Here is a 24,086-nt window from a genome sequence, read left to right on the forward strand (position 1 = left end):
TGACCACCCTAACCCACTCTCACCTTGGAGTACTGCATCCTCCAATTATCCTTCTACTGATACTAGCATAGGAGAGACATCCCCACCCACAATTACAGTAGCGCAAGTGAGCAGAGAGCTGAGGAGACTTCGTGCCAGCAAAGCAGTGGGTCCAGATGGGGTATCACCATGACTGCTGAAGGCCTGTGCGCTGGAGCTGGGGAGTCCTCTACAGCACATCTTCAACCTAAAGCCTGGAACAGCGGAGAGTCCCAAGGCTTTGGAAAACATCTTGTATCACCCCAGTCCCAAAGGTATCATGTCCTAGTGAGTTGAATGACTTCCGGCCTGTCTCTCTGACGTCACATGTGATGAAGCCCACGGAGCGGCTGCTGCTTCACCACTTGAGGCCACAGGTCCGCCGCGTCCTCGACCCTCTGCAGTTCGCATGCCAGGAGAAGGTGGGAGTGGAGGATGCCATCATCTATATGCTACATCGATCCCTCTCCCACCTGGACAAAGGCAGTGGAGCTGTAAGAATTATGTTTTTGGACTTCTCTAGTGCCTTCAACACCATCCAACCTCTGCTCCTTAGGGACAAGCTTACAGAGATGGGAGTAGATTCACACCTGGTGGCATGGATCATGGACTATCTTACAGACAGACCTCAGTATGTGCATCTCAGGAACATTATTCAAAGTTATTGTCTGTTTTTACCTGCATTTTTATTACTCTTTAATTTTATATTGTTTTTTGTATCAGTATGCTGCTGCAGGATTATGTGAATTTCCCCTTGGGATTAATAAAGTATCTATCTATCTATCTTCTGGTGCTAGTCCCACATGATCCCTCCTCTTCCTGTTTCCTCGTCTATAAATCTGCCATATTACTTATGACATTCAGTTCCATCTTGAACTCAAGTCTGTAAAGACCTTTATTAATTTGCCTAATTTTAGAGTATATGGGGTAAAACTACCCAAACCTTTATGATTATTTTTGAGTCCTTTTACAATGGATAGGCATTACAATAACCAGCCTGTAATGCCCAACAAAATCTATGAAATTAAATACATTCTGTGATAAGACTTTGTTTTATTGTGCTGCAATGTCCCTTTCAAAGTTACTTCCAACCAACTGATATATTTAGCTCTACTTTCCTTTTTCAAGTTTACCGTCAAAGTGCGCTACAAGTTTTGAACACCCGCATAAAGTATCACTGTCAGTGGGGCCTACAGGACCTATGAGGTCACTCACTGGTCCTTGTGCTGTTTTCTAAGGACTTCTTCCAATGTGGTGTCTAGAATCTCCCATCACCACTCCATTATTCCATCAACATCCAGCCTGTGCATTCTCAATTTTCATTTTTAATCACTTATTAGTGCTTTTTCCCATGCTTTTTAGTATCTTCACTTTCTGCATGAATTTCAAAACTGACGTTAATATTGATATTATGCAGGCAGAGGAGCAGCTTCAGCAACAGACTGCTGTCACTGTCTTGCTCCACTGACAGACTGAGGAGATTGTTCTTCCCCCCACACTATGTGACTCTTCAATTCCACCCGGGGGAGTAAATGCTAACATTATTCAAAGTTATTGTCTGCTTTAACATGCATTTTTATTACTCTTTAATTTATTTTTTTTTTTTGTATCATTATACTGCTATTGGATTATGTGAATTTCCCCTTGGGATTAATAAAGTATCTATCTATCTATCTATCTAATAAAATAGTGAAAAGCATTCCGGCAAAATATAAAATTGCTAAAACATCCATCCATTATCCAACCCACAATATCCTAACTACAGGGTCATGGGGGTCTGCTGGAGCCAATCCCATCCAACACAGGGCGCAAGGCAGGAAACAAACCCCGGGCAGGGCGTGCGCACACACACAATTAATCTTTCATTGAGGAAAAATTATTTTTTCTTTGATTAACAAGCTAGGGCACTGTCACCTACAGTAAATCACTACATCAAACTTTTATAAATAAAAACTATTAAAAGAAAAGGCAGATAAAGGCATCAATGTGAAGAAAATGCAGATAACATCTTAAATGTACGTTAGACCCTATTTTATTATTAGCAGTATAGACAAATCTAGCAAAAAAAAGACATCCAAGAACAATAACTTTTAACACTGTACTTTTAATTTTCAACAGATTCTTAATTGCTGCAAATATTTAGAATGATCTGCTTCTGACAAACAGTCACCTAACTTGAAAAAGTCCAATTTCATTAAGTACTATTTCACAGAGACATGTTTAAGTAAACACTAAATAAAAATGTCTTCTGCTGGTATTACTGTATTTGTATGCTTCAACAACATTGCAGGCATGTGACACTGCTACTGAGTAATTGCTAGAAACACACCAGAGTTTTACAGTAAATACTGCACTCTGAAGGTAGGATCCACTTCTATTATTCAAATTTTACATTACTAGCAACATCAAAAGGACTGAATTAAATAAATGGCTGTAACAGCCAGCACAATTCCACAAACTGGCACCATAATGTATTTTTGATACTTCTGCCAAAAGGTCTCCTCAGTTTCAGTATCATCCCTCCTCTTGTTCTTCTTGCGCCGTCCTTTAAATCTCTTTTCAAAAGCTTCCAATTCCGCCTGTATGACAGAGCACATGAAACAAAGTCAGACTCTTGTTTTACTACTTTTAGCTTTTAAGATTTGGTATGTTTAGTTTTAAATTACCACAGTAAAAGAGAAATTGTTTTTATAAAAATCTGTAAAGTACAAAACACAATGCAGTAATGGAAGGCACTTTCTTAAAAGTGTTAAACATGCATAATTACTGTTAGGACAAATGTCATAGCCATCAACTACCATGTGGTCTCAACTCCTGGAAACAGTAAAATATGATACATTTCAATAGCTATTAGGGTTTACTCATCTAGCATTTCATCAGTAGCTGCAAAGTTAGCCGTGATGTACCACAGAATTACAGAAGCAAATAACTCTACCTCAGCTTCATTTTGTTACTTCATTTTGCTCATTTTGATTGGTTATTTTATACCAAAAGTGATTACCAGCGCTGTCTTTATAAAGGGCACATTGTGCTGTAAAGTCTGTTTTAACAGGCTGAATGAAAAACTGATCAGTCTGAGAAGTACAAACCATTATAGAATATTGCGATTATATAGCTCAAATATAACACTGTAACATTTTGGCACTTTGAAGTCAATGATTAAATTTTGGACTACGTGATCAGAGGAATACTGGGTACAAGAGGAATCCGCGTGTTTTTTTTTTGTTTGATTTTTTTAATTCTATGCTCTGTATAATGCAAATTCAAATCACACATATTTATAATAATTAATAACAAAACTGATGTTTACAACATGAAATAATGACTAAAACTATGAGATTAAAGTGGAAATTTTTGAGCATTCTAATGCTGTTATGACAGTGCAGAAAAAAACAATGGTGTCATTACAATGGGGAATTATGCGATGCTTGAAAAACATCATGAATACATTTGTATGTCAGCATTCTGCTTCACCACATCAAACCATTCCTCAAACATCGAAGCACACACATTGATCCTGTAGGATCTGCAAAGAGGCTTGCTGTCACTTTGATAGTAAACAGGGACTCTGATGTCACGTTCCAACTTGAAAACACTGCGTCCTTCTGAATTTTTGCTGATATCGCAACATGCACATGTATCAATCTCTGAGGACGTGCTCAAATGAATGCTAGGAACGCGTGGCAGCCATGATGTGTGCACATATGCATTCTGAGCATGAAGTATAAACCAGTTCTAAGACCATATATAAATTTTCATGAAACTGACCTGAAACTCAGCCAAATTTTATAATTTTCTTGTGTTTTACAATATGTTTAGTCATTCATGTGCTGTGAAGTAAACGATATCCATCCTTTTTTGCTATCCCAATGAGAGCCCAAAAGATTCATGGTATAAATACTGGCTGCTGAGCCACAAGATAACACATTTATTGCAAACAGATAGATAACTAACCAAAGTGATACTTATAGTAATGGGTTGCTGGATTGCATGAAGTGCACCATTTTATTTCTGGCTGTGCGATTATGTCCTGCAAAGGACTGGCTTACCATCTACCACATTTGCTTCTTGACTTATAAGCAGTAGTGCTGTGATAGTCAATGGCTCCCTGTGACCCTAAACTGGGCAGATTAAATTTGCCTCTCAACACATGCAGGATTAGTTATTTTCACTTGACTGCAGGCTACGCATATGCTTAACCTCCTCTTCACTTGCTGTCATCAGACACCAGAGGCATGCTTATATTAAATCTAGAGCAGTAGGCAATATCTTTGTGAAAAAAGGCAATACTTTCACAAAATACTGCAGTAATTTATTTTGTTGGAGTGGCAGAAATAAGGTTCAGCAGTAATGCATCATTTTTATTTTTTGATGGATGGAAATAGCACAGGTATTTTTGCTTCAATTAAATTTTAGGTTACTCGTTACTTTAAAAAGTATTCTGACCACATAATACATGTTACTTTTAACACATTACGCACAACACTGCTTGGATATATTCTTTGACGATATTAGCCTTGCTAATTTATTACATCAATAAATAGATAGTGAGTTTGTGGAGTTTTCACCAAGAAGCAAAGGCAATGATAAAAGAACTGTGTCATCTTAAAAATGAGAAAAATGGGGTTTCATGTAGACAATTTGAAAGTGTATCTTGCAGAAATTAAGAAAATGTTATAAATACAACATGGGCAAAACTGACATACATGGAATATATATATATATATATATATATATATATATATATATATATATATATATATATATATGTTAAAAATGTATATTTTATTAGTGAGGTACTATTCAGAGCACTGTGTCTGTTCAGCAGGGTATAAAAAAAAAAAAAGACTCAGTAGCACTAGAAGCAACCAGCTGGACAGAGTCATGGAGCTGAAGCAAAGACCTTGTGAATCAATTTGGCTGTTATTTAAGTAAATGTGCCCGACAGACTGAATGGCCTACATTTGTTTGTAAAAGATTTTATGGTATTATTGACAAACAATACTGAGTTTTAATGTAAAGCTCATTAATACTGCATATGCCTGTACTATTTCCATTCTCCTTGTACTCAGTGCTGAAGGTTAAACTGGAACACTTGATGCTAATTACTCTCTATATAGAAATTTACCCATTTTTTTAAACCCAGACTTTTATAATTATGCATTATATGTTTACAGTAATCCCTCCCTATATCGCGCTTTCGCTCTATCGCAGATTTTATATGAAAGCATAACTAAATATATAACGCGGATTTTTCGCTGCTTCGCGGGTTCTGCGGACAATGTGTCTTTTTACTTCCAGTACAGTACATGCTTCCTCAGTTGGTTTGCCCAGTTGATTTCATACAAGGGACGCTATTGGCGGATGACTGAGAAGCTAACCAATCAGAGCACGCAGTTAAGTTCCTTATTGATGAATGCAGTGTTAACCAGGAAGTCTCGTCTCGCTCATTCAGCATCAACGTGTTTCGCTGTGTAAAGAGTTGTGCTCTTTTATGTTTATCTTTGTGCATAGTCAAGCCCATCATTATGGCTCCAAAACGATCTGCTACTGCTTCAGGGGCCGTGCCCAAGCGCAAACGGAAGATGTTAACGATTGCTGAAAAGGTAAACGTTTTGGATTTGTTGAAGGCTAAAATTCTTTTTATTTAAAAAGTAGGAAAGGAATATAAGATCTACGGCCGCAGTGTCCTTTTAAAACAAGTGCAAAACAAATTGTAAGTGGATGTAATAAGGCAATAGTCTGGATGGAATCTGCTTTAGGGATTTGGATTGAAGACTGCCAGAAGAAGAACAACGGCAGTGCTACATAATCGCCTGAAGTGGCTCCTTTAAGGGCTGTAACGCTCTCCTTTGTTGTGCAGTAAAATAAAACTCATTGTTATCGGACAAGTCATCGTGTCATTGTTGGTGAGTAACCATAATTAATTTTCTACTTACATTACTTAGTACATGTACATACGTCTAGTGTCACTGTACACACACATTTACTGTATACTATTTTTGTTGCATTGTACGTATTTATTGCTGGTGGCATGTCTATCGTAATGGCTGTAACGTGATATCGGAGACACTCAATATCTTTAAAATAATATTTAGGTTTTACTGTATATAAACAGTGTGTTTATATACATAATTTCAATGAATCTTACCTAATATCTAAGAGAATACAAAGGGATTATGCTGTATAACTCTGCGGGGAATATTTATAAACAGTGTGGGAGAGTTTATAAGGGCTTAAAATATATAAAAGTAACCATAGAAACATATGGTTTCTACTTCGCGGATTTTCACCTATCGTGGGGGGGTCTGGAATGCAACCCCCGTGATCGAGGAGGGATTACTGTATACTGTGTCCACATCACCTGCTGTTTTTGTTTTTCTTCTTCAAGCGCTGCTCTTTCTTCTGCTTCTTTAATCTAAGTGAAAACACACAATAAGTAAAACATGAGCAGTGTTGTTTTAGTAATTACATAATCATTACAAAACTAGATCTTTTTTTAATTATATGAGCAAGTTATTGATTGACAATTAGTAAATAACTTGAAATAACTAGAGATTTATTTTGTATTTAATATGTTACAGACTTTAATGTTTTTCTCTCTCTGGCCTTAATAAGATATAGTCATCCGCCATGTTTTGAAGCCAATTAATGCTAATTTTTATTGGTTCACAGGTAGCCAAAGTGTTTCTGCTATATTTGCCGTGAGAAAAGGCAAACTTGAAAGAAATGGGGGTGACCTGGAGCTATCTAAAAAGGTCAAACTCTAACAACCAATACTCCATTATTACAGATATTAGGAGTTGGTAAAATTATTACCTAGCATCCATGGAATGAAAATGCTGGAATGTTTGTGGGCTAAAACATTAAGGTGGCCTGGGATTACGAGGTTTTTCGTAGGCTTCAGGGATTCTAGTGTTAAAAGGAACTGTCGTTTAGGAAGTTGACTGACTCTCTTTAAATTTGCTAGTTTTTGGAGTTACGTGGTTGACTATATTAATTAAGTTTACTTTTATGAAAACCTAAAACAGACTATAGATTGTCATTAAAAAAAGGTCTCAAAATTTGGAGAAAACATATCATTTACAAGAGGGTAGTGTAAACAAACTTTTCTAAAAACAAAAATAACATTACCTCGGCTGCTTTCTTTTTTATTTCATTGCAGACATCATCACACTCTACTAGTATCTGACCATCACTTGCTTTTAAGCAAGGAACCTCCTGGATGTTAAAAAAAAAAAATGTTTAAAGAAAAAAAAAAATCTGGCATAAAAAAACAAACTATGCACATCCTGGCATCAATCATTGACATATATTTATATATTTCTTGAATTTTGAACTAGTGCAGAACTGTGCTTATTATGGTTGTTTCTCAATTTCAGTTCTGGATCAAATCCAGGCCCAAATGTTCTCATTTTATACATGTGTTATGTGACTTTAATTAAACACTTTAAACTGACACTGTATGACTGAGTGTGCCCCAATGTGAACTACCCTGTACCTTTAAAAGCCTGATACACTAGCATAGGCTCCTGGCCCTTGTGTTCTTTATTGCAATATGTGGTTTAAAAAAAGAAAAATCAACAATAAGAAGCAGATGTACATGTCTACTCTGACTACTTCAGGCATGTAATTAGACAAAGAAATTAGACAAGCACGGAGTTAAAATAATGCTGTGTCACCCATATAAACCACAGTATTTTAAGGTGCTTATACAGTATGTAGTTAAATATATTTATTGTGATTATGTGTTTTATTCCATTTAAAATGTGTTGTTTGTGTGCACTGTAATCTAGAAAAGGACATTATTGCAATGAAAAATTGCAAAAATTATATATTAGTGCACAGAGTAAAAATGTTATACATGCACACACACACACACATATACATACATATATATATACATATATATAAAACATACAAAATACAGTGCATTTTAAAATATATGTAAATTAAAGTGACCAAGCACAAATACAGTACTTAATGACAGTGCATTACTGACTCTGACACAAGATGTGTTTTTTTTAACATTTCTGCTTGTTGATCAGGTATTTTCAGTATGGCCCAGCTTCCATCAATCCACCCATGTACTACACCCACTTAATATAATTCAGCATTGCAAAAGTCAGTATCTGCTCCAGCACCATCAAAAGTAAAGTAGGAGTTGACCCTGAGTGGGACAACAGTTCATTTGGAGCAAACATGTAAACGTCCACACCCACTCATATATGCATCCAATTTAGAGTCACCAATTAACATAACATGTGTGCCTTTGCAAAGTGGCAGAAAAACCTTAGTATTCAGGGAAAAGAAACCCACTGAGAAAATGTGCTTGCTCTACACTATGACAGGGCCAATTTTTGAATCTAAGACTCTGGAGTTGTGTGGCTAGAGCACAGAAAATGCTAACTATACACAGTTCTCTGAGGGAAAAGGAGAAAGAATCACTTCATGCAAGCTAAATATCACTTATTTTCATCATGTACACTTTTAATCCACTTTTAAATGAATGACATTGAAAATAAAATTGAAAAGAATACATTGCAATTTCTACAAATAAAATGAATTGATTACCTTTTTAATTCTTTTGCATGGACATTTAAGTTTCACCTTTTGATTGCAACTGATCTGACAGATACCCGGGTGGCATATTTCTTTACATCGATGACCACAAGGCAACTAAAGAAAACAAATTGAAAATGAAATTTCTAAATTATACTTTGCTTACCATTTTTGAGTTGCCTTTTAGTTATTTTAATCATTTGAGTTGAGCAATATAAATACATTTTTTAAACCTTATTTGCAATATAAAAAGAAGTATACTGCACTATATTACATTATCAAAATACACTATGTAAATTGTTGCAAAAACTAAAATCTTCCATGGGATCCTTTAAAATACATTTCCTAAGTGGCTGTAGTCTTACTGCATCGAGAAACTTTAAGTAGTGACCTTTCTTTTTTCAGAATGGAGCTTTACAATAGACATTTTTACTGCGTTTCTCTGCAACTACTGCCTCAATAGTAGAACAAACAGGGCCGCATCCATTCTCTCTCATTTTTGTAATAATGAAACATTACCAAAATGCAGCCAATGGGTTTCTGTCCTTATCTAAGCATTTCTCAGATGTTCAAAATCACACTTTACACATCGACAGTTGTCTCAAATGAGGGACCTTCAGAAATAAACACCTTATTTCTGATGAACCGCAGCACAAGCTACTTAACTTTGACCTTTTTCTAGCTAATTTCTAAAAATATTTATATATGACGATGATAATTTTCTCTTTAGTCACTCCACGAATTCCTGTGTGTAGATTATAATTTTCTTTAACACCATTAGGTCCTAGCTAAATGATGCAGTATAAGCTTATTAGGTACCCAAGAAAATGGATCCATGAAAACAATTTAAAGTTGATGCCCTCTGCCTGACCACACACACAACAAATAGACAATACAAGGTTTGTTAATAGTGAACTTAATACATAGTACAGAACATACTTCCAGGACCCACTGAAGGAATGCATTACAGCATTGATTGTTTTTCAGATTTGTCTGATCTTTTTTTTTTATCAACGGAGTTAAAGGCTGTGACTGACTATGACATTTTTCAGTGATAATATCCATCCTAGTTATCTACAGAGCAGAGACAGAAATTCACATCAGCAAATTAACATTCAATTATGTCAGTAATAACACTTGCAAATGAGTTTTTGAGGTGAAAAGTATATACTGGAGGAAACCGTTGATGGGGCAAAAAGGCTGCCAAGGAAGGAGACAAAAAGAGTGCTGATGTGTACAGTCTGAGTTTTACCTTAAAATGGCAAAATCTCACAAAAATGTTTTTTTTTTTCTTCCTAAAATGACATAGATATGCTGTTTTACAATATGCATACAATCTCAAGATGCGGATCAAATGCTCTTTAACACTCAGCTTGAAAAATGGAAATATGTTGTAAGTTTTAACGCTTTTGTTTTCACGTACCCCTTGAAACCCACCTTAAACTGAAAGGCATGTTTTTTTTTTTTTTAAATTAAAAAAAAAAAATGCTTCACTTTAAGACACAACGTCATGCGACAAATTAACTTATATTATGATTATGAATAAATGACTTTGGCTTAAAAAATACCAGACTTATTCTTTATGGTCCAGAAGTAACAACCAGTATCAAAGACAAATTTGAGCTCTTATTTATTTTTAATCATTTAAGTAAAAATAAACAAACAAAAATATAAAATGGAGATCAGAATATAAAAAAATCACCACAACAAAGCAGACTTTACACAAATGTACGCAGAGAATGCATTCTGGAAAAGCATAAAAATCACATTTTACACAATGTTTTTACATAAGAGTACATAGAAAAAGAAGGTATACCATATTGATCTATTAAATCGAGAGTTTGAGGTAATTAGTTCAGCATGATGTTTGAGATCACCTGAGGCATAAACACATTTTTAAAATACCTTCTCCAGGACATATATACAAAGTTTCAAGTGAATTTGGCTTAATGCAGGGCATACACTGTGTGAGATCATAGTCAAGTGACTACTCACACTGCATGACAGAATCACCAGTCTTATACATGCACAAACAATATGAACACTTTTGATCTGATTAACATATAGCAATGTGAGTACTAACACTATACGTGTACATGGCCTGTAAGAACAGTTTTACCCTTTGAAAAAAAAAATGATATTCACAGGCTTCACTAAATATCAGCAAAGAAAAGTCTTTCATATTTCATGTGAAACAATGGTCGATGATGCTGAAATATGGACCAACTTAGAAAATCTATTGGTGACTGCAAATCGGACTTAAAATTGTGCCAAAATCATACAGTGTATGCCCAACATAAGGGTTCTCAATCATAAATAACGAAGGACACTAATGCAGCAAACCTAATAGGAGAACAATGTTTGGCATGACACATCTCCACAAACATAATAGCAACATGAATCTATAGCTCTCCAGAAGGTGTGATGGTATGCCAAGGGAAAAGTATCAGTTTTTATTTTCTCATAAAAAAAGTTCCAAAAAACTAAAAGAATATGACAGTAGTGTAACATGGCAGAAACTGATCATTAACTCCTATTGAGCATCACCTTATGATTATTTTCATTGGTGCTTCAAATAGTGTTCTTCTTTACTTAATCTCAAATATGACTCATGCATATACAGTATCTTGAATTGTACACTTTATTGATTCATAAAATGTAATACTGAGTGCCCTATTGATGCAGAAATACAATAAAGGACAATATTAGACCAACAGCTTTTTATTGATCTAATAAATGGCTTACCAGCTTGGGGCACTGATTTTTACAAGATCCAAGAAGTTTTTTAGTATCTTCATCAGCAGCAGACATTTTTCTAAAAAATTAAGGAAAAAATTCATACCGAGAGAAAACATCCCATATCATTCTTCTCAATGTTCTCTAAATGATTTATTTTCCAGCTCAGCTGTTTTTACAATTTACTTGCTAGATAAGTGCATTTAATAATGGCATTTAATAATGCGTAAATTGTTTTTCATGGTTAAGAAAGTGTTATAAAACATCTTTGTAAACAAGTTTAAATACTTCAAGAAAAGAAAGTTGTTCCAGGTGAAAATCTCCAGATCACTTACATGCACTCAATGAAGAGGGATGTAATCTTGCAGTGGCATTTAACTCTTATCATTTGTGTGCATGGGGGGCAGTCTCCAGGGTGACAGGGCAGTAGGCAGGGATGGGAGCAGCCTTGGAGACGCTCTTTAGAACAGCTTTCTTCACATTGCTGGCACTCTCTTCCGGCCTGCAGTTAACAATTAGAACAGAGAGAGGTAAATAAAGAAAATTATGCAAAAATACCAAACAAGTATAATGATACAATTTAAAAACTGTATGTAAATGATTTGGCTTTGTTTATATGAAGTTAAATGAAATCCAAGTAAAGATATTAGGAGCTTCAACATATAACAAATTTGGGAAAAGTAAAGTACTTCTTAGCTTATTATATGAGTCGAAGTCCAGTATAACATACTATTCAGGGAGTTGGGTAAAGATTACTCTTTCTTTGAAAGTATATTATAACAAAAGGGTTTGCTCTAATAGCTAATCTACCTGAAGCATTTGCTTGATTTTCCACTGCCTGTTGAGTAAAAATCCACTCATTAAAAACTTGTTTATGATAATTCTGCTTGAACTGTAATGAAGGAGGAAAAAAAACTGCCACCAATACAGATATACTGTAGTGAGACACAAATGATTTACTGTCAGATTTTGGTAGCCTGTAGAACTCTTTTAGGAGTATGACACAGCAGACATGCTGTACACAGCCACAAAGTGTGGTTAATGTTTTTGTTTTTCAACACTACATTAGAGAGATTAATATATATTACAGATATCTAGGAGAGAGCATATAATGTCATGCACAAAGCCGTCCCAAAATAACAATAACTTAATTTTTAATAACAGCTTTGATTGTTTAAGAAGTTTTTTCTCTTTTTCCTAAAGGATATAATTAAACCAGATGGCATTACTGGTACTTGCATCCCACATCTGCACTCTCAGAACCCCCAACCATGCACACACACAATATTAAATTGATTGTAGCTATGTGTTTTTTGATATTGTTTGTATGCAGCATTATCGGTTAAATATGTAATTATTAACTGTTTGTGGTATGTATTTAATAATATGAATATGTGATTTTACTTTCCTGACATAAATTTGCTTTCCCTGAGTACAAAAGCAAATTATACCACGTTCTGGCCTTGAAAGTGCCTTGCTGCATTAAATGCCATACTCTAAAATGTTCAAACTAAGACATGCATTAATCAAAATTTTCAACACAACCACTTCAGGCATTAGAAAACACTATTAAAACCCCCCACAATAATCAGATTAGTAATGCAAAAGTCGCCAGTCATGGCCTGAGATTTACATATGGCTTTTAATTTAATCAATTTCTTAATCAACAGACAAGGACTTTATCTGGATGTTTAATCCTATTATAATATTACTGTATTTACAACTTAAGTATTCATGTATAGTTCATTTTTAACACCATCTCACTATATTCTTTCACAAAACACCAAGGACAGACTTCTGGGTCTTATAACCCGTGGCCCAGGAGAACAGATTAAGAAGTAAGTAAAATAAATTCTGACAGGCACCTCACTGTGGTTTATGATACAAATATACCACATTAAATAATTGAAATAATTATGATGCACAAGTAAACACACTCTAAATATAATCTAGTCTTAATCTATTAAATAAATACATTCAATGAATGTAGATTCAGATGGTTTTTGAGCCAAAACTGACCAAATTTACATTTTTTCCATTACAGGGTAATGACTTCATTGTGAAGGATAAATGGCACATTAAAAACCACAAATCTTGTAAACTTCTTTAAGATGACTATTTATACAGTACAACAAGATGCATTAGCCACATTCTATTGAAAGTAAGCACATTCAGATCTACTACAAATAAATATGTAATATACTTAAAGCACACTTTAAAAAGTTAACACTGCTACTAAACCTTTGAAGCTCTCCTGATGAAAATAGGAGTAGTAGTCTGCCAAGAATGTTGTATTTTTTTTTCTTTACTACAGTACTCATTTATTTGACTTAGATGGGCATCTTACTTTGAACCAGTCAGTATTTTTTGTGCTGTGTATCTATGTCAGCTACTATTAAATTTGCCATGTTGCCATCCATCTTCACATCTGTAACATTCATTTTAAATAAATGAATAGAAAAATAATAGCTGTGCACAAAATGAAAAAGTGAGTTGGCTCTAAAAATGGTAGAGCAAGGGAATTGGAACTCAGTGCAACTGATGATAATTTCTCTGAGCTCAAGGCCCACAGGATGTGTTTCTAAATGCTGAGTATGTATTTTGACTAAGTTGAGGAAGAGGATGTGGAGGATTTCAGTGTTTAGTTAATTGGAGGCCTCCAAACAAAATTCATATCCACCCTATGGATCTTTGCTCTGCCCCTGCACATCAAGATAATACAGTCCTCATCTGTATTCCACAAAAAAAGATTGCATTTCCACTGTTGGCTTAGTAACACACCATTAAAGAAACATTTTCTGACCACACGCCTATGCCAAGCACCAGTTTTATATGAGTCTAGAGTTTATTTGGCTTTTATAAGTAATACATGTTTGTGCTTATTTTAGAAAATCTCAAAAAGCAAATGTTCAGGGAAGATATCCTACTCAAATGTATGCCAAAAGAATTCCTCCATGTGTAATTACAGGTAGGATTTTTACATGATAAAATTGACAAAATGTACAAGCTTTAAAGTAATAGTGCAGAACGTAATAGTGTAGAACAATTTCTTTCATTAAAATATAGACAATTGATGAAAGCATTTGTAACTTTATAACATTATTAAATAATTCTTGGAAATGTATATTAAAAAGTGCTTAGCAAGAATAAAAGTAAATTAAAGTATAAAAATATACTAAGTATATTAAAGTAAAAATATATAATTTAATATCTGTATGTACTGTATTATAATACATAACACAAGCACTTTAAGCTATTTAAAAGAAATTTCACTTTATTTATGTCCTCTATATATTTGTTAATATATAATATTGTGAACACTATAGTAACCGTAATTTTCATAGTGTAATAAATACTAGACTCTCGATTAAGAGTAACAAGTTAATCAAAGCAAGATTTCCACTTATATATTTTTGTACTTTCATTTCTCCAGTAACCTCTTAATAAAGAAATACAAAAACTCATTCACCATCTCAGTTGGCTAATTTTAAGGCTTAATGCACAGTGTTAAAAATGTAACTTAACTGTGCTCTACTGGAATTTTAAAGTCTTGAGTAAAATGCTGAGGAACTGTTCATCATTTGGTAGCACTAAGGGCCGCTTTATACTTCAATCTCAGAATGCTCACGCACATGCATCATGGGGCGTCCTTTGACCACATAATCAGAAATTAACGTGACACAAGTTGCATTACCAGCAAAAATATGGGTGGCGTGTTTTTTCAATTTTTGGTATTTGACGTCAGCATTATTGTTTACTATCAACATGTGATGGCAAGCCGCATTTCAGCTCTAACAGGATCAACCTGCGCGCTTCGATGTTTGATGAACAGTTCGATGTGCTAAAGCAAATCATCAAACTTAAATGCTAAAATGAAAATGTGCTTTTCTTCATCTATTTCTTGCATAGGCAAAACAAGTGTTGCATATCCCCCATCATAATGACACGATACATTTAAAGGTCTCACATACCATCTATATCGCTGTTGCCATTTTTTTTTTGCACCTTAACAGCAGCATTAAAATGCAAACAATTTTTATTTTTAACATCTTTTGTCTCTCAACTCAGAGCACAGCAAAACTGGATGTTGTTTTCTCACCCATGATGATGTCTCAAAACACCACCTGCTGGAATACTCCAGATTCACTTAAACTATGAGTGCAAGTATACACAGTACATTGCTTGTGTAGTAGCATTGTCATCAAGAGCAAATGTCTCGTAAAGTATATTTCCCAGCCTAAGGTGAACGATAAGACAAAAACAACATTCTAAATTTCACATGGCTCACTTAAACATTTTGCCTTTCTCCCTAGTAGCAATAGAAGCTAAAAAGAGAACACCAAATGGATTCATCTCATACTGAAAGATACAAGCTATTTTGACTAGCTAAGAAGTGTTAATATCCTAAATCCTGAATAAAGAAGGCAAGTGGGGACCTAGGTCTTGAAAACTGTAACAAATGCATTGACAAAGCACTAACTAATTTTTGGGGTTCCATGGTGAAGCAAGTGGGTGTCATTGTGTGTTTATTTTTAAAAACAAATCAGTGCAGCTCAGCTTTGCTGAGTGTGGGTGGATATTACAGTGAAGCTGAACGGCCCCTGGAGATTAATGGGGAAACTGGCTGATCACTCATGACGTGATCTGTTTCGCTGATTTCTTTATTGATACTCCCTGTGTCATTACTGGAAACGCCTGCAACTATAAGTACAAAGTAAGCCAGAGCAGGATACAGTAGTAGGGATGATGAATTGGGAAGGAATCGAGAAAGCAAAATTGCTGATGAAAAGGATAGAATAGGGTTGGAAGCCAGCTTTGCAAAGGGGGTGAATTGGTCAAGTAAGCCCCACAAAATAGCCAAGTGAGTGAAGCTCCCGGGGTGGACAGGCTCAATCCTGCTACACTGTAGAGAGCAGGAGCAATCAAGGGACACCTAGGGATCCTGTGGATGCTCAGGCATAGGGAAGATGGAATCGAGCTTAGTCAAGGGATGGTGACTGGCAAGTGAGTTGAGGAAAGCTGCTTTCGCCAGGGTCGCATCCCCACTGAGCACACCTGGAACTTGCATGAGTGGGGAGAAATAACAGAAAGCATACATGTGCACTGGACAAAGAATTTAAAAGCAATTCTGGTTTTGTTTTATCTTTGTATTTATGGAATAGTTATTGGTTTGAACTTCCTTACAAACTGTTTTTATTATGGATTATTTAATAAACACGACTGATTCCTGAAGTTAGATTGCCAAAAACCATGGGTTTAAGGGTGTTAGGAACAGGAACCACTGAACCCTTATGATAGAGAACAACTGATGTGGTTAATGGATGGAAGACTTTGAAGGAGTAGAAGTAAGGAGGGAACAAGTGATGCAGTGAGAAACTGTAGCTGTTTAATAATAAGACTTCTTAGCAACTAACTTTTTAAGCACCATTTAGCAAGTCATGGTATATTTTACCTCAGTTTATTAATTAATTTATTATTCATCCAATCATGTATGTTATAATCCAGTCATATAAAAACTTTTATATTAACCTAAGCTCTCTAAGTTGGCTGGTAAGTTGTTTAGTTTCATCTTTTCTGCAGAAATAAAGAATTCTGACTCTGAACTACCGGTTATATCTTGGTATACTAAACCATCGCAAATCAAGGTTAAAAGCACTTGCAGATCATTTCACGGAACCCCAAAATAGGAAACCAAGCACTAAGTGACAAAAACAGAAATAAAGTATTCAAAATAAAAACTTGAAAGCCATGCTCCATAAAAAGGATTATGAAACTCTAGAATAAGTTACCCAGTCATATAAAGCATTTACAATAATGTCCTAGTATTTCACTCAGACAGTACAGCTACTGGGTTATCAAATGAACGTAATGTATTGAAGGGAAAATTACTCCTAAGTAAAATTCTGATTAAGCCACATTGATGGAAAACTATCTAAACTATCTATAAAACAGAATATGATTAAAATATTAATTTAAAATATGATTGCATCATTTGTATTTCATAACAGTTTTTGGAAACATTGCTAGCATTAACATATGCTTTTGGGAGATTACTTACTTTGATAAACACTGTGGCCTTATATTGGAAATAAGGAAAGGAACTTTATAAAAATGTACGACAACATGAATACCTTTTCTTTGCTTTCACAGTTATCCATTACTGTGACAATATGACACTCTCTCATGCAAGTGTGATTGCCACAGTTTAGAAGACGTCCACATGGTCTTTTGCAGGAGAAGGGAACAGCTATATGACAAGGCAAAGGGCTGATCTAAAAATAAATAAAATACATAAATATGTGACTTAAAATTTCATAATAAATGACTTCTTCACACAACAAATTTAGAATAACTTAGTACATATTTACAAAGTATTAATAACTGACTTCTATACAAATGAGAGAATAAAGCAAAAATATTCAGTTAATTAACAGGAAAAAAAGAAAATTCTCAAACCTGTTTAATTTAATTTAGGGTTATGGGAGGTCAGCACCCATCCCGGCACCATCAGGTACAGGGTTAGAACCAGTTCTGGAAAGCACTATTTATGTATATTCATATTTAAATTGTAAATTTAGAATTGCCAATTAAACTAACATACATGTCTTGTGGAAGAAAAACCCATACAGACAGAGAAGAATATGCAAAAGATAAAGATAAGGCGTCAGACTCAGGATACTGGATTTGTGAGGCACTACCACTAATCATTGTACTTGGTAAATACTGTAATACAATATAAAGTAATACATAAAATTAAGTTCCTTTCAACACAGGCATATTAATTACAATATACAAATTTTCATATTTTGAGCTAAGTCTAAAGAATGTTGGTTGCTAGTTGAGGCAAGGGGACCACTTCTGAAAAGAAGTCTGCTACATTAACATTTCCTGATTCGTTTTCACCACTCAGACTTGTTATTTGCTGATATCATCTCTTCTTATTTTTGTTTTAAAAAATCTGTGTGCAATATGTCCCACACAAAAAATCGCTTACACACATTTTGTAGCAAATAATGCCAGCAGGTGACAAGTGAAAATCAGCTGTATAAGCAGACCTCACAACCAAAGTCAAATAAAACACTGACTTTGAACTGTTTCAGATGTTCTTATTTTCTTTATATAAATCTAAATATATTTTATATAAATCTGTAAAAGGCATTCTAAATTATTAAAAACAATTAGCTTACTGTAAAACAATTTTTCAATATAAAACAAAAGAAGTGACCCATACAATGTTTTTTATGTTATTGTATTGTATTTGCAAATAAATGCCAATAAGGCACTTTAACTTGTAAAGTAAACCTACAGCATGTAAGCAATGGGAAAAACCTTATACAACTTATGCAGCTGAGAAATTCTGAAGAACAGATGCACAAGAATACAGATAATTTAAGATCAGATACAAAGTTGTATGCTTTATTGTTCAGAAAGATGCAATTTTGAGTACAAATACAGTAATTTAAAGTTGAATCAGTATATATGTCAGTACATTTCAACACAACAGAATCATATTGTTACATGAGCATCTTTTCTGTTGTGCAATGAACACAGAAAGCAGAAAATCTATATTGCTTTAATAACACTTAAACAAACCCATTTTATTTAGTTTGAAAACATGTTTGGCAGCTAGTAGTAAATTATTTAATATATATTTCCTTTTCACCATTAGCTGTATCACTAGCTACATCGATTTAGGTATAATCAAAATGGTGCTGAAAATACTTAATACAAGAATGTAGGCAGCAATGAAGTTCAATATTCCATATGTCACTGAGTTCTGTGCATTTAACAAGATTTGCAGTCACAAAATATATTTAAAATACATTCAGCCCCTAACCTATTGCATTCTAATATCTCAGATTATAAACTTAAACAATATATTAAGCTAAGAATTGTTCCAGTTCATCTACAAAACTGTGTACTATCATGCCAATTAAAAGAAACTAATTGAAAACATTTCACTTTGCTAAAAAGGAAAAAATCTAAATTGTTATATTTAAAAAGTATTCATATATTTTGTGAATATATGCCTAACTTTGCTCAGGTGCAATGTATTACCTTACCATTTCATCCAGTTTATTGACAGTCTCTACCAATGTAGCAAATGTTGTCAATTTATGAGGATAAATATCCCTTTTCTCAAACAGGTCCAAAATTATAGTAGAGGCATTCCACAAACCATTCAAACAGTTAACATTTTATACTAAGTCAGGCATATAATTATACAGTGGCACAGGTTTAGGGAAGATGCAAGACCATCTTAAAGGCACTGAACATACCTTGGAGCTCAATGCCATCCATCCATACTACCTATGTCAGCCATTCTCAGAGAGGCTATTGACACATCACTCTGAGTCGCAGAAATCACACCTCAACAATCTCCAAGTCACTAAATAAAAATGGCCTTCACAGAACAGCAGCTGGGAAGAAGCCTTGACAAAAAAGTGACCTTGCCTATAAGAAACTGTAAAAATTGTTACTTGGATGATGCTGCAAAGATATGCCAGGAAGCATTGTGGTCTGATGAGACTAAAGTGAATCTTTTTGGCATGCATTGTGTAAATCTAACACTGCACATCAGCCAGGTGACAGCATTACCACTGTAAAATGTGGTGGGGATACTTTTCACCAGCAGGGACTGGCAGTCTGGGCAGTTCTGATTAGAAGATAACTGCTGTTGAATTCAGACTGTTCCTTGAGGAAATTCTGCTTCTCTCTGCCAGAAAACTAGCTGTGGAGGAGGTTTGTCATTCCACAGGATAATGACCAAAGCACACTACCACAGGGACAATGGAGTGTCTTAAACTGTGCAAAAATAGATGTTTTCAGATGGCTCAGTCATAGCCCTGATCTCAACATTTGTAGAAAAACCTAAAAACTTCTGTCCTTTGCTGCTTCCCAACTAACGAAGTACAGCTTAAGAGATTTTATGAGGGGGAATAGCAAATCTTTCTCCATAACATTGCAAAGGTAAAATCTATTTATCCAAATAAAAAACAACTAATTTTTGCAAGAGGAGGTTCAACCAAGTTTTAAAGGAAGCAGTGAACACTTACAGTTTGTAGAAATTCTAGTTTTTGGAATTTAATACTTTAATGGTGTATAATGTCCTTTCTCTTTTTGGGCAACACTGTGAAAGAGTGTCTGATTCACAAATACAAATTCCAGGTCAAATGTGTGTATGTGTGTGTAAAAAAATTTCAAGGTACTGTATAGATAACATTTTTATGAAATATTACTCTTTCATATATTACATTTTATGTTTACCTATTGTTATTGTTGTTATGTTACACTGCTTGCGTGTTTATGTATTCATTATTATAATGTATCAGTCTGAGAAAGTATTTTGTTGGCTCAGCCAGGAGAAACATAGAAAAACTTCTGTCCAGCAAAAGGGAGGCAAGGTCCTATTTAAGAACTGATTGGTTTACTACACCAAAACAATATTAGTTTTAAAAGGCTCTAACACACCCTGACACTCTACCACCGACATGCTGTACCCATGAACTGTAGACATGTGGCCCTTTGTAATTTTTCACTCTTCACACTTCTGTATGTTCTAACAACACCTACAGAATATACTGTAACAGCTCGATCACTGACATCATCTTGAATAACAGAGAAAATAATGAAAGTGAGAGAGTGTCTCCCCTAATTAATTTTCAAATGGAGTGTTGCAGAGAGAACTGGCTGCCATTTATACTATAGTCTAACAGATAATTACATGATTTCTTGCAGCATAGAACATTTCAGTCAGATGTGCTGTAGCAAGTTCACTACAAAATTATTATGTGTTGTAAGATCTTAAAAAATACTTTCAGAACCTCAAGTTTAAGCTTAGTTCATGCTTTGGTACAGACATAATTTCTGTACAGGACTAAAATTGGCATTTTCTTCTTGTGGAGATAGATTTTTAATAAGAAAATGTATGTTAAATGTTAAGCTGTTATTTTTGAAGTAATACAAAAATTTTAACTCCAGTATTGTGGCTTTATATTATACATTTTTTAAAAATTTGAAAGGGCTGATTTGAATTGCCTTATATTTTCTAAACACAGATAGCCATGAAGCACAGTTACCTAAAATTGTTACACACAATTCACACAAGTAGTCTACTCTAGGACTTTACCAAGAAAATTTAATGTGTTAAATCTAGTCATAGTACAAATATGAGAAATGCTCTGTTTGTGCTGTTTCAATAAAACAATAAAATTGCCAGGAAAAAACATAATACCTTTATGTATGATGTTATTGTTAGTTAACCAATTATAAGACAATCAGCAAATGATATATATAGGTCTACAACTAGCTTGAAAGCCCACAAAAACATAAAATTTTATTAGTTTGCAATGCATGGTTATATAAAATAACTGAAAATATTGAAAATTCTGAAATAAGGACACTGCTTTAATTCTAAGCTAAAGAAAACACTGTAAGGCAAGCAGAGTTAAAGCACCCCATACAAAGAAAGGCACCAATTGAATGTTTGAAATGTTATAAAGATGATTAAAATCACTTAGATGTGATTTAAAACTGCCATCAGAAAACTCGCTTAAAAAATGCCGATGTTTGAATGACAGCCAATCAGAGCTAGACAATCATAATCAAGGCTTAGAAAAATAACTAATAGCCAGAAAAGCATTCATCCATTATCAAATCTTATTAAAACAACAAGGCAATTGGGTGCTACCATCAATCTTGTACATAAAAAATAATCAAAGTAAACATGTCTGCAAACCTGCTGATCAAAATCATTTAGCTACTTTTTGCAGAGGATAACGATAGACCTCACACCAGAACACCATGTAATTTAAACTGTTACAGCAGCTTTCCACCATACATATGTACACCCCTAAAGTAACTTCTGCCAGATTCATGGAGCATTTTTCAAATAAGACATTAGCTTTTTTCAGTATTTTATTTATTTTTTTGCTTCAATGCAGAGTAGTTTTTATAATAATAACTGTGACCACATACCTCATTTGCGTGTTTGATGTTTGCCATGATGAACTGGTGCCCTTATAAGGATTGTTCTTGCCTTGTGCCCAGTGCTGCCAAGATGTAACCACCCAAACCCCCCATCTCACCCCCAAAAACCGGAACTGGATTAAGGGGGTTAGAGAATGTTGTGTTTCACTTCAGATCTCTTCTGAATTTGTTATGCTGCTAAAAGTTGTAGTCAATACAAAGATTTATATGGCAGCTACTACACATTTCCACCACAAATGCAACTATCAGATTTAAGGACAATCCTGTCTACTGTATTCATTCAAATCCAAACATGAGGAACTAATAGCAGATCACAGCAAAGCTACAAATTAGGAAAAATAGATGTTTTCTTTAAAATGTAATTCAGCAAACCAAAAACAACTCATATAAAAGTACAGCATCTCAAGATATTAAAGCCTGTACATAATAACCAAATAATGAATATTCCAATATTTGAAGAGTTTACAAAACAAAGAAATATAACTTTTACACTTCTCATTAAGACTGCAAATGAAAACAAAACAAAGGATCACATCTTTTACTAATCCATACACAGTCATGTATTTTGTCTCTGAATGTTCAATAACAAAAATAACATAAAAAGAAAAAAGGTATTAAAAATTCATACAAAACAAGTAATACTTAGCAAGGAAAAACCATCATTCAACTGTGCACTACATTAAGTAACTCTAATTCAGTCTTTGATCTTTTTTCAGAAGAAACATGAAATGTTTGGTATAATCTAACTGTTAAGCTTCAGAGTATTACATTTAATGGCATGTTACTCTTCTCAGCACATGTTACAGTTCAATATTAACAATATGTCATGTAATTGGAAAAAAAAATCATGTGAAGCCTTGCACAAATTAGCAGGTTGTAAAAAATACCAAGAAGAAGCTGTTGAAAATATTATGGAAACTCAAGATAGCTACTACTCTAAACATTTTTGAAAATAGTGTCTCTCAGCTATAATTTTTATTTTACTACATTATACACCTTGAGGATAACCCAGAATAGCCTGGACTTCAGCTTGATAACATTAAAATACCATAGCAGCTCTGTAAAATTTCTGTTGTGTTTAATAACTGGTGTTTACTTTAATAGCAAAGCATGGCTCCAGTATTATTAATAAAATAAACTGATCAAAAAAACATGTCTACAGCACTTGTTCATTGAAGTATGAATAACACAATTCTATATAAGAACACGGCTCTTTTAAGAAGAATATAGTCTAAAGCAAACATTTTACCAGGAAAAACACATTAGTAGAAATCTAAATTCTAAATCAAATCTAAAATACACTGCAACATCATGCTTGAAAACATGTGCACTGACTGAAAAAACATACTTCATTTACACCCTATTTAATTTTAACTGTCTCATACAATTACTAGTACAGAAATGTGATTAAGGTAAGGCTTTGTATAAACAACAAAATTGTCAGCTTAAATTTAATCATATGTTAGTATGTACAATAAATAACATACAGCTTAAAAATACACTAAAGGGTAATGGAATACTAAAATTATAATAATGTGGAAACATATATACAGTATATCTATAGACTGAAAAGTAAAGTCCATGAAAAGAGCAGCTGGTGAGAAAAAGCAATAGAGATTGAAAGCATTTTGCTTCAAGAATGTTGGAATGTATTGGTATCACTCACAAGGCACAGGGCCAAACATTTGTTGTACGTGCGTTTAATATGCCATAGAGCGACTGTGAAGTTTAAAAATAAAAATAAGCCATAAAAACAACTTTCTTAATATATGTAAAGAAGT

General features: G+C 34.2%; 1 protein-coding gene across 1 annotated transcript in view; it reads right to left on the bottom strand.

Annotated features, from left to right (window-relative positions):
* Positions 1–2,034: 2,034 nt before the first annotated feature.
* Positions 2,035–24,086, bottom strand: part of nfxl1 (nuclear transcription factor, X-box binding-like 1) — a 143,829-nt gene continuing 121,777 nt past the window's right edge. The window contains exons 17-23 of the mRNA XM_039751397.1: positions 17,448–17,588; positions 11,652–11,818; positions 11,326–11,395; positions 8,593–8,697; positions 7,153–7,239; positions 6,383–6,436; positions 2,035–2,597 (exon numbers count right to left, since the gene is read on the bottom strand). Of these exons, the coding sequence (XP_039607331.1) occupies positions 2,424–2,597; positions 6,383–6,436; positions 7,153–7,239; positions 8,593–8,697; positions 11,326–11,395; positions 11,652–11,818; positions 17,448–17,588 (798 nt within the window). The 3' untranslated portion in view covers positions 2,035–2,423. The remainder of the gene's footprint in view (positions 2,598–6,382; positions 6,437–7,152; positions 7,240–8,592; positions 8,698–11,325; positions 11,396–11,651; positions 11,819–17,447; positions 17,589–24,086) is intronic.

This window comes from Polypterus senegalus, chromosome 4, assembly GCF_016835505.1.
Source record: "Polypterus senegalus isolate Bchr_013 chromosome 4, ASM1683550v1, whole genome shotgun sequence".
Taxonomy (NCBI): Eukaryota; Metazoa; Chordata; class Cladistia; order Polypteriformes; family Polypteridae; genus Polypterus; species Polypterus senegalus.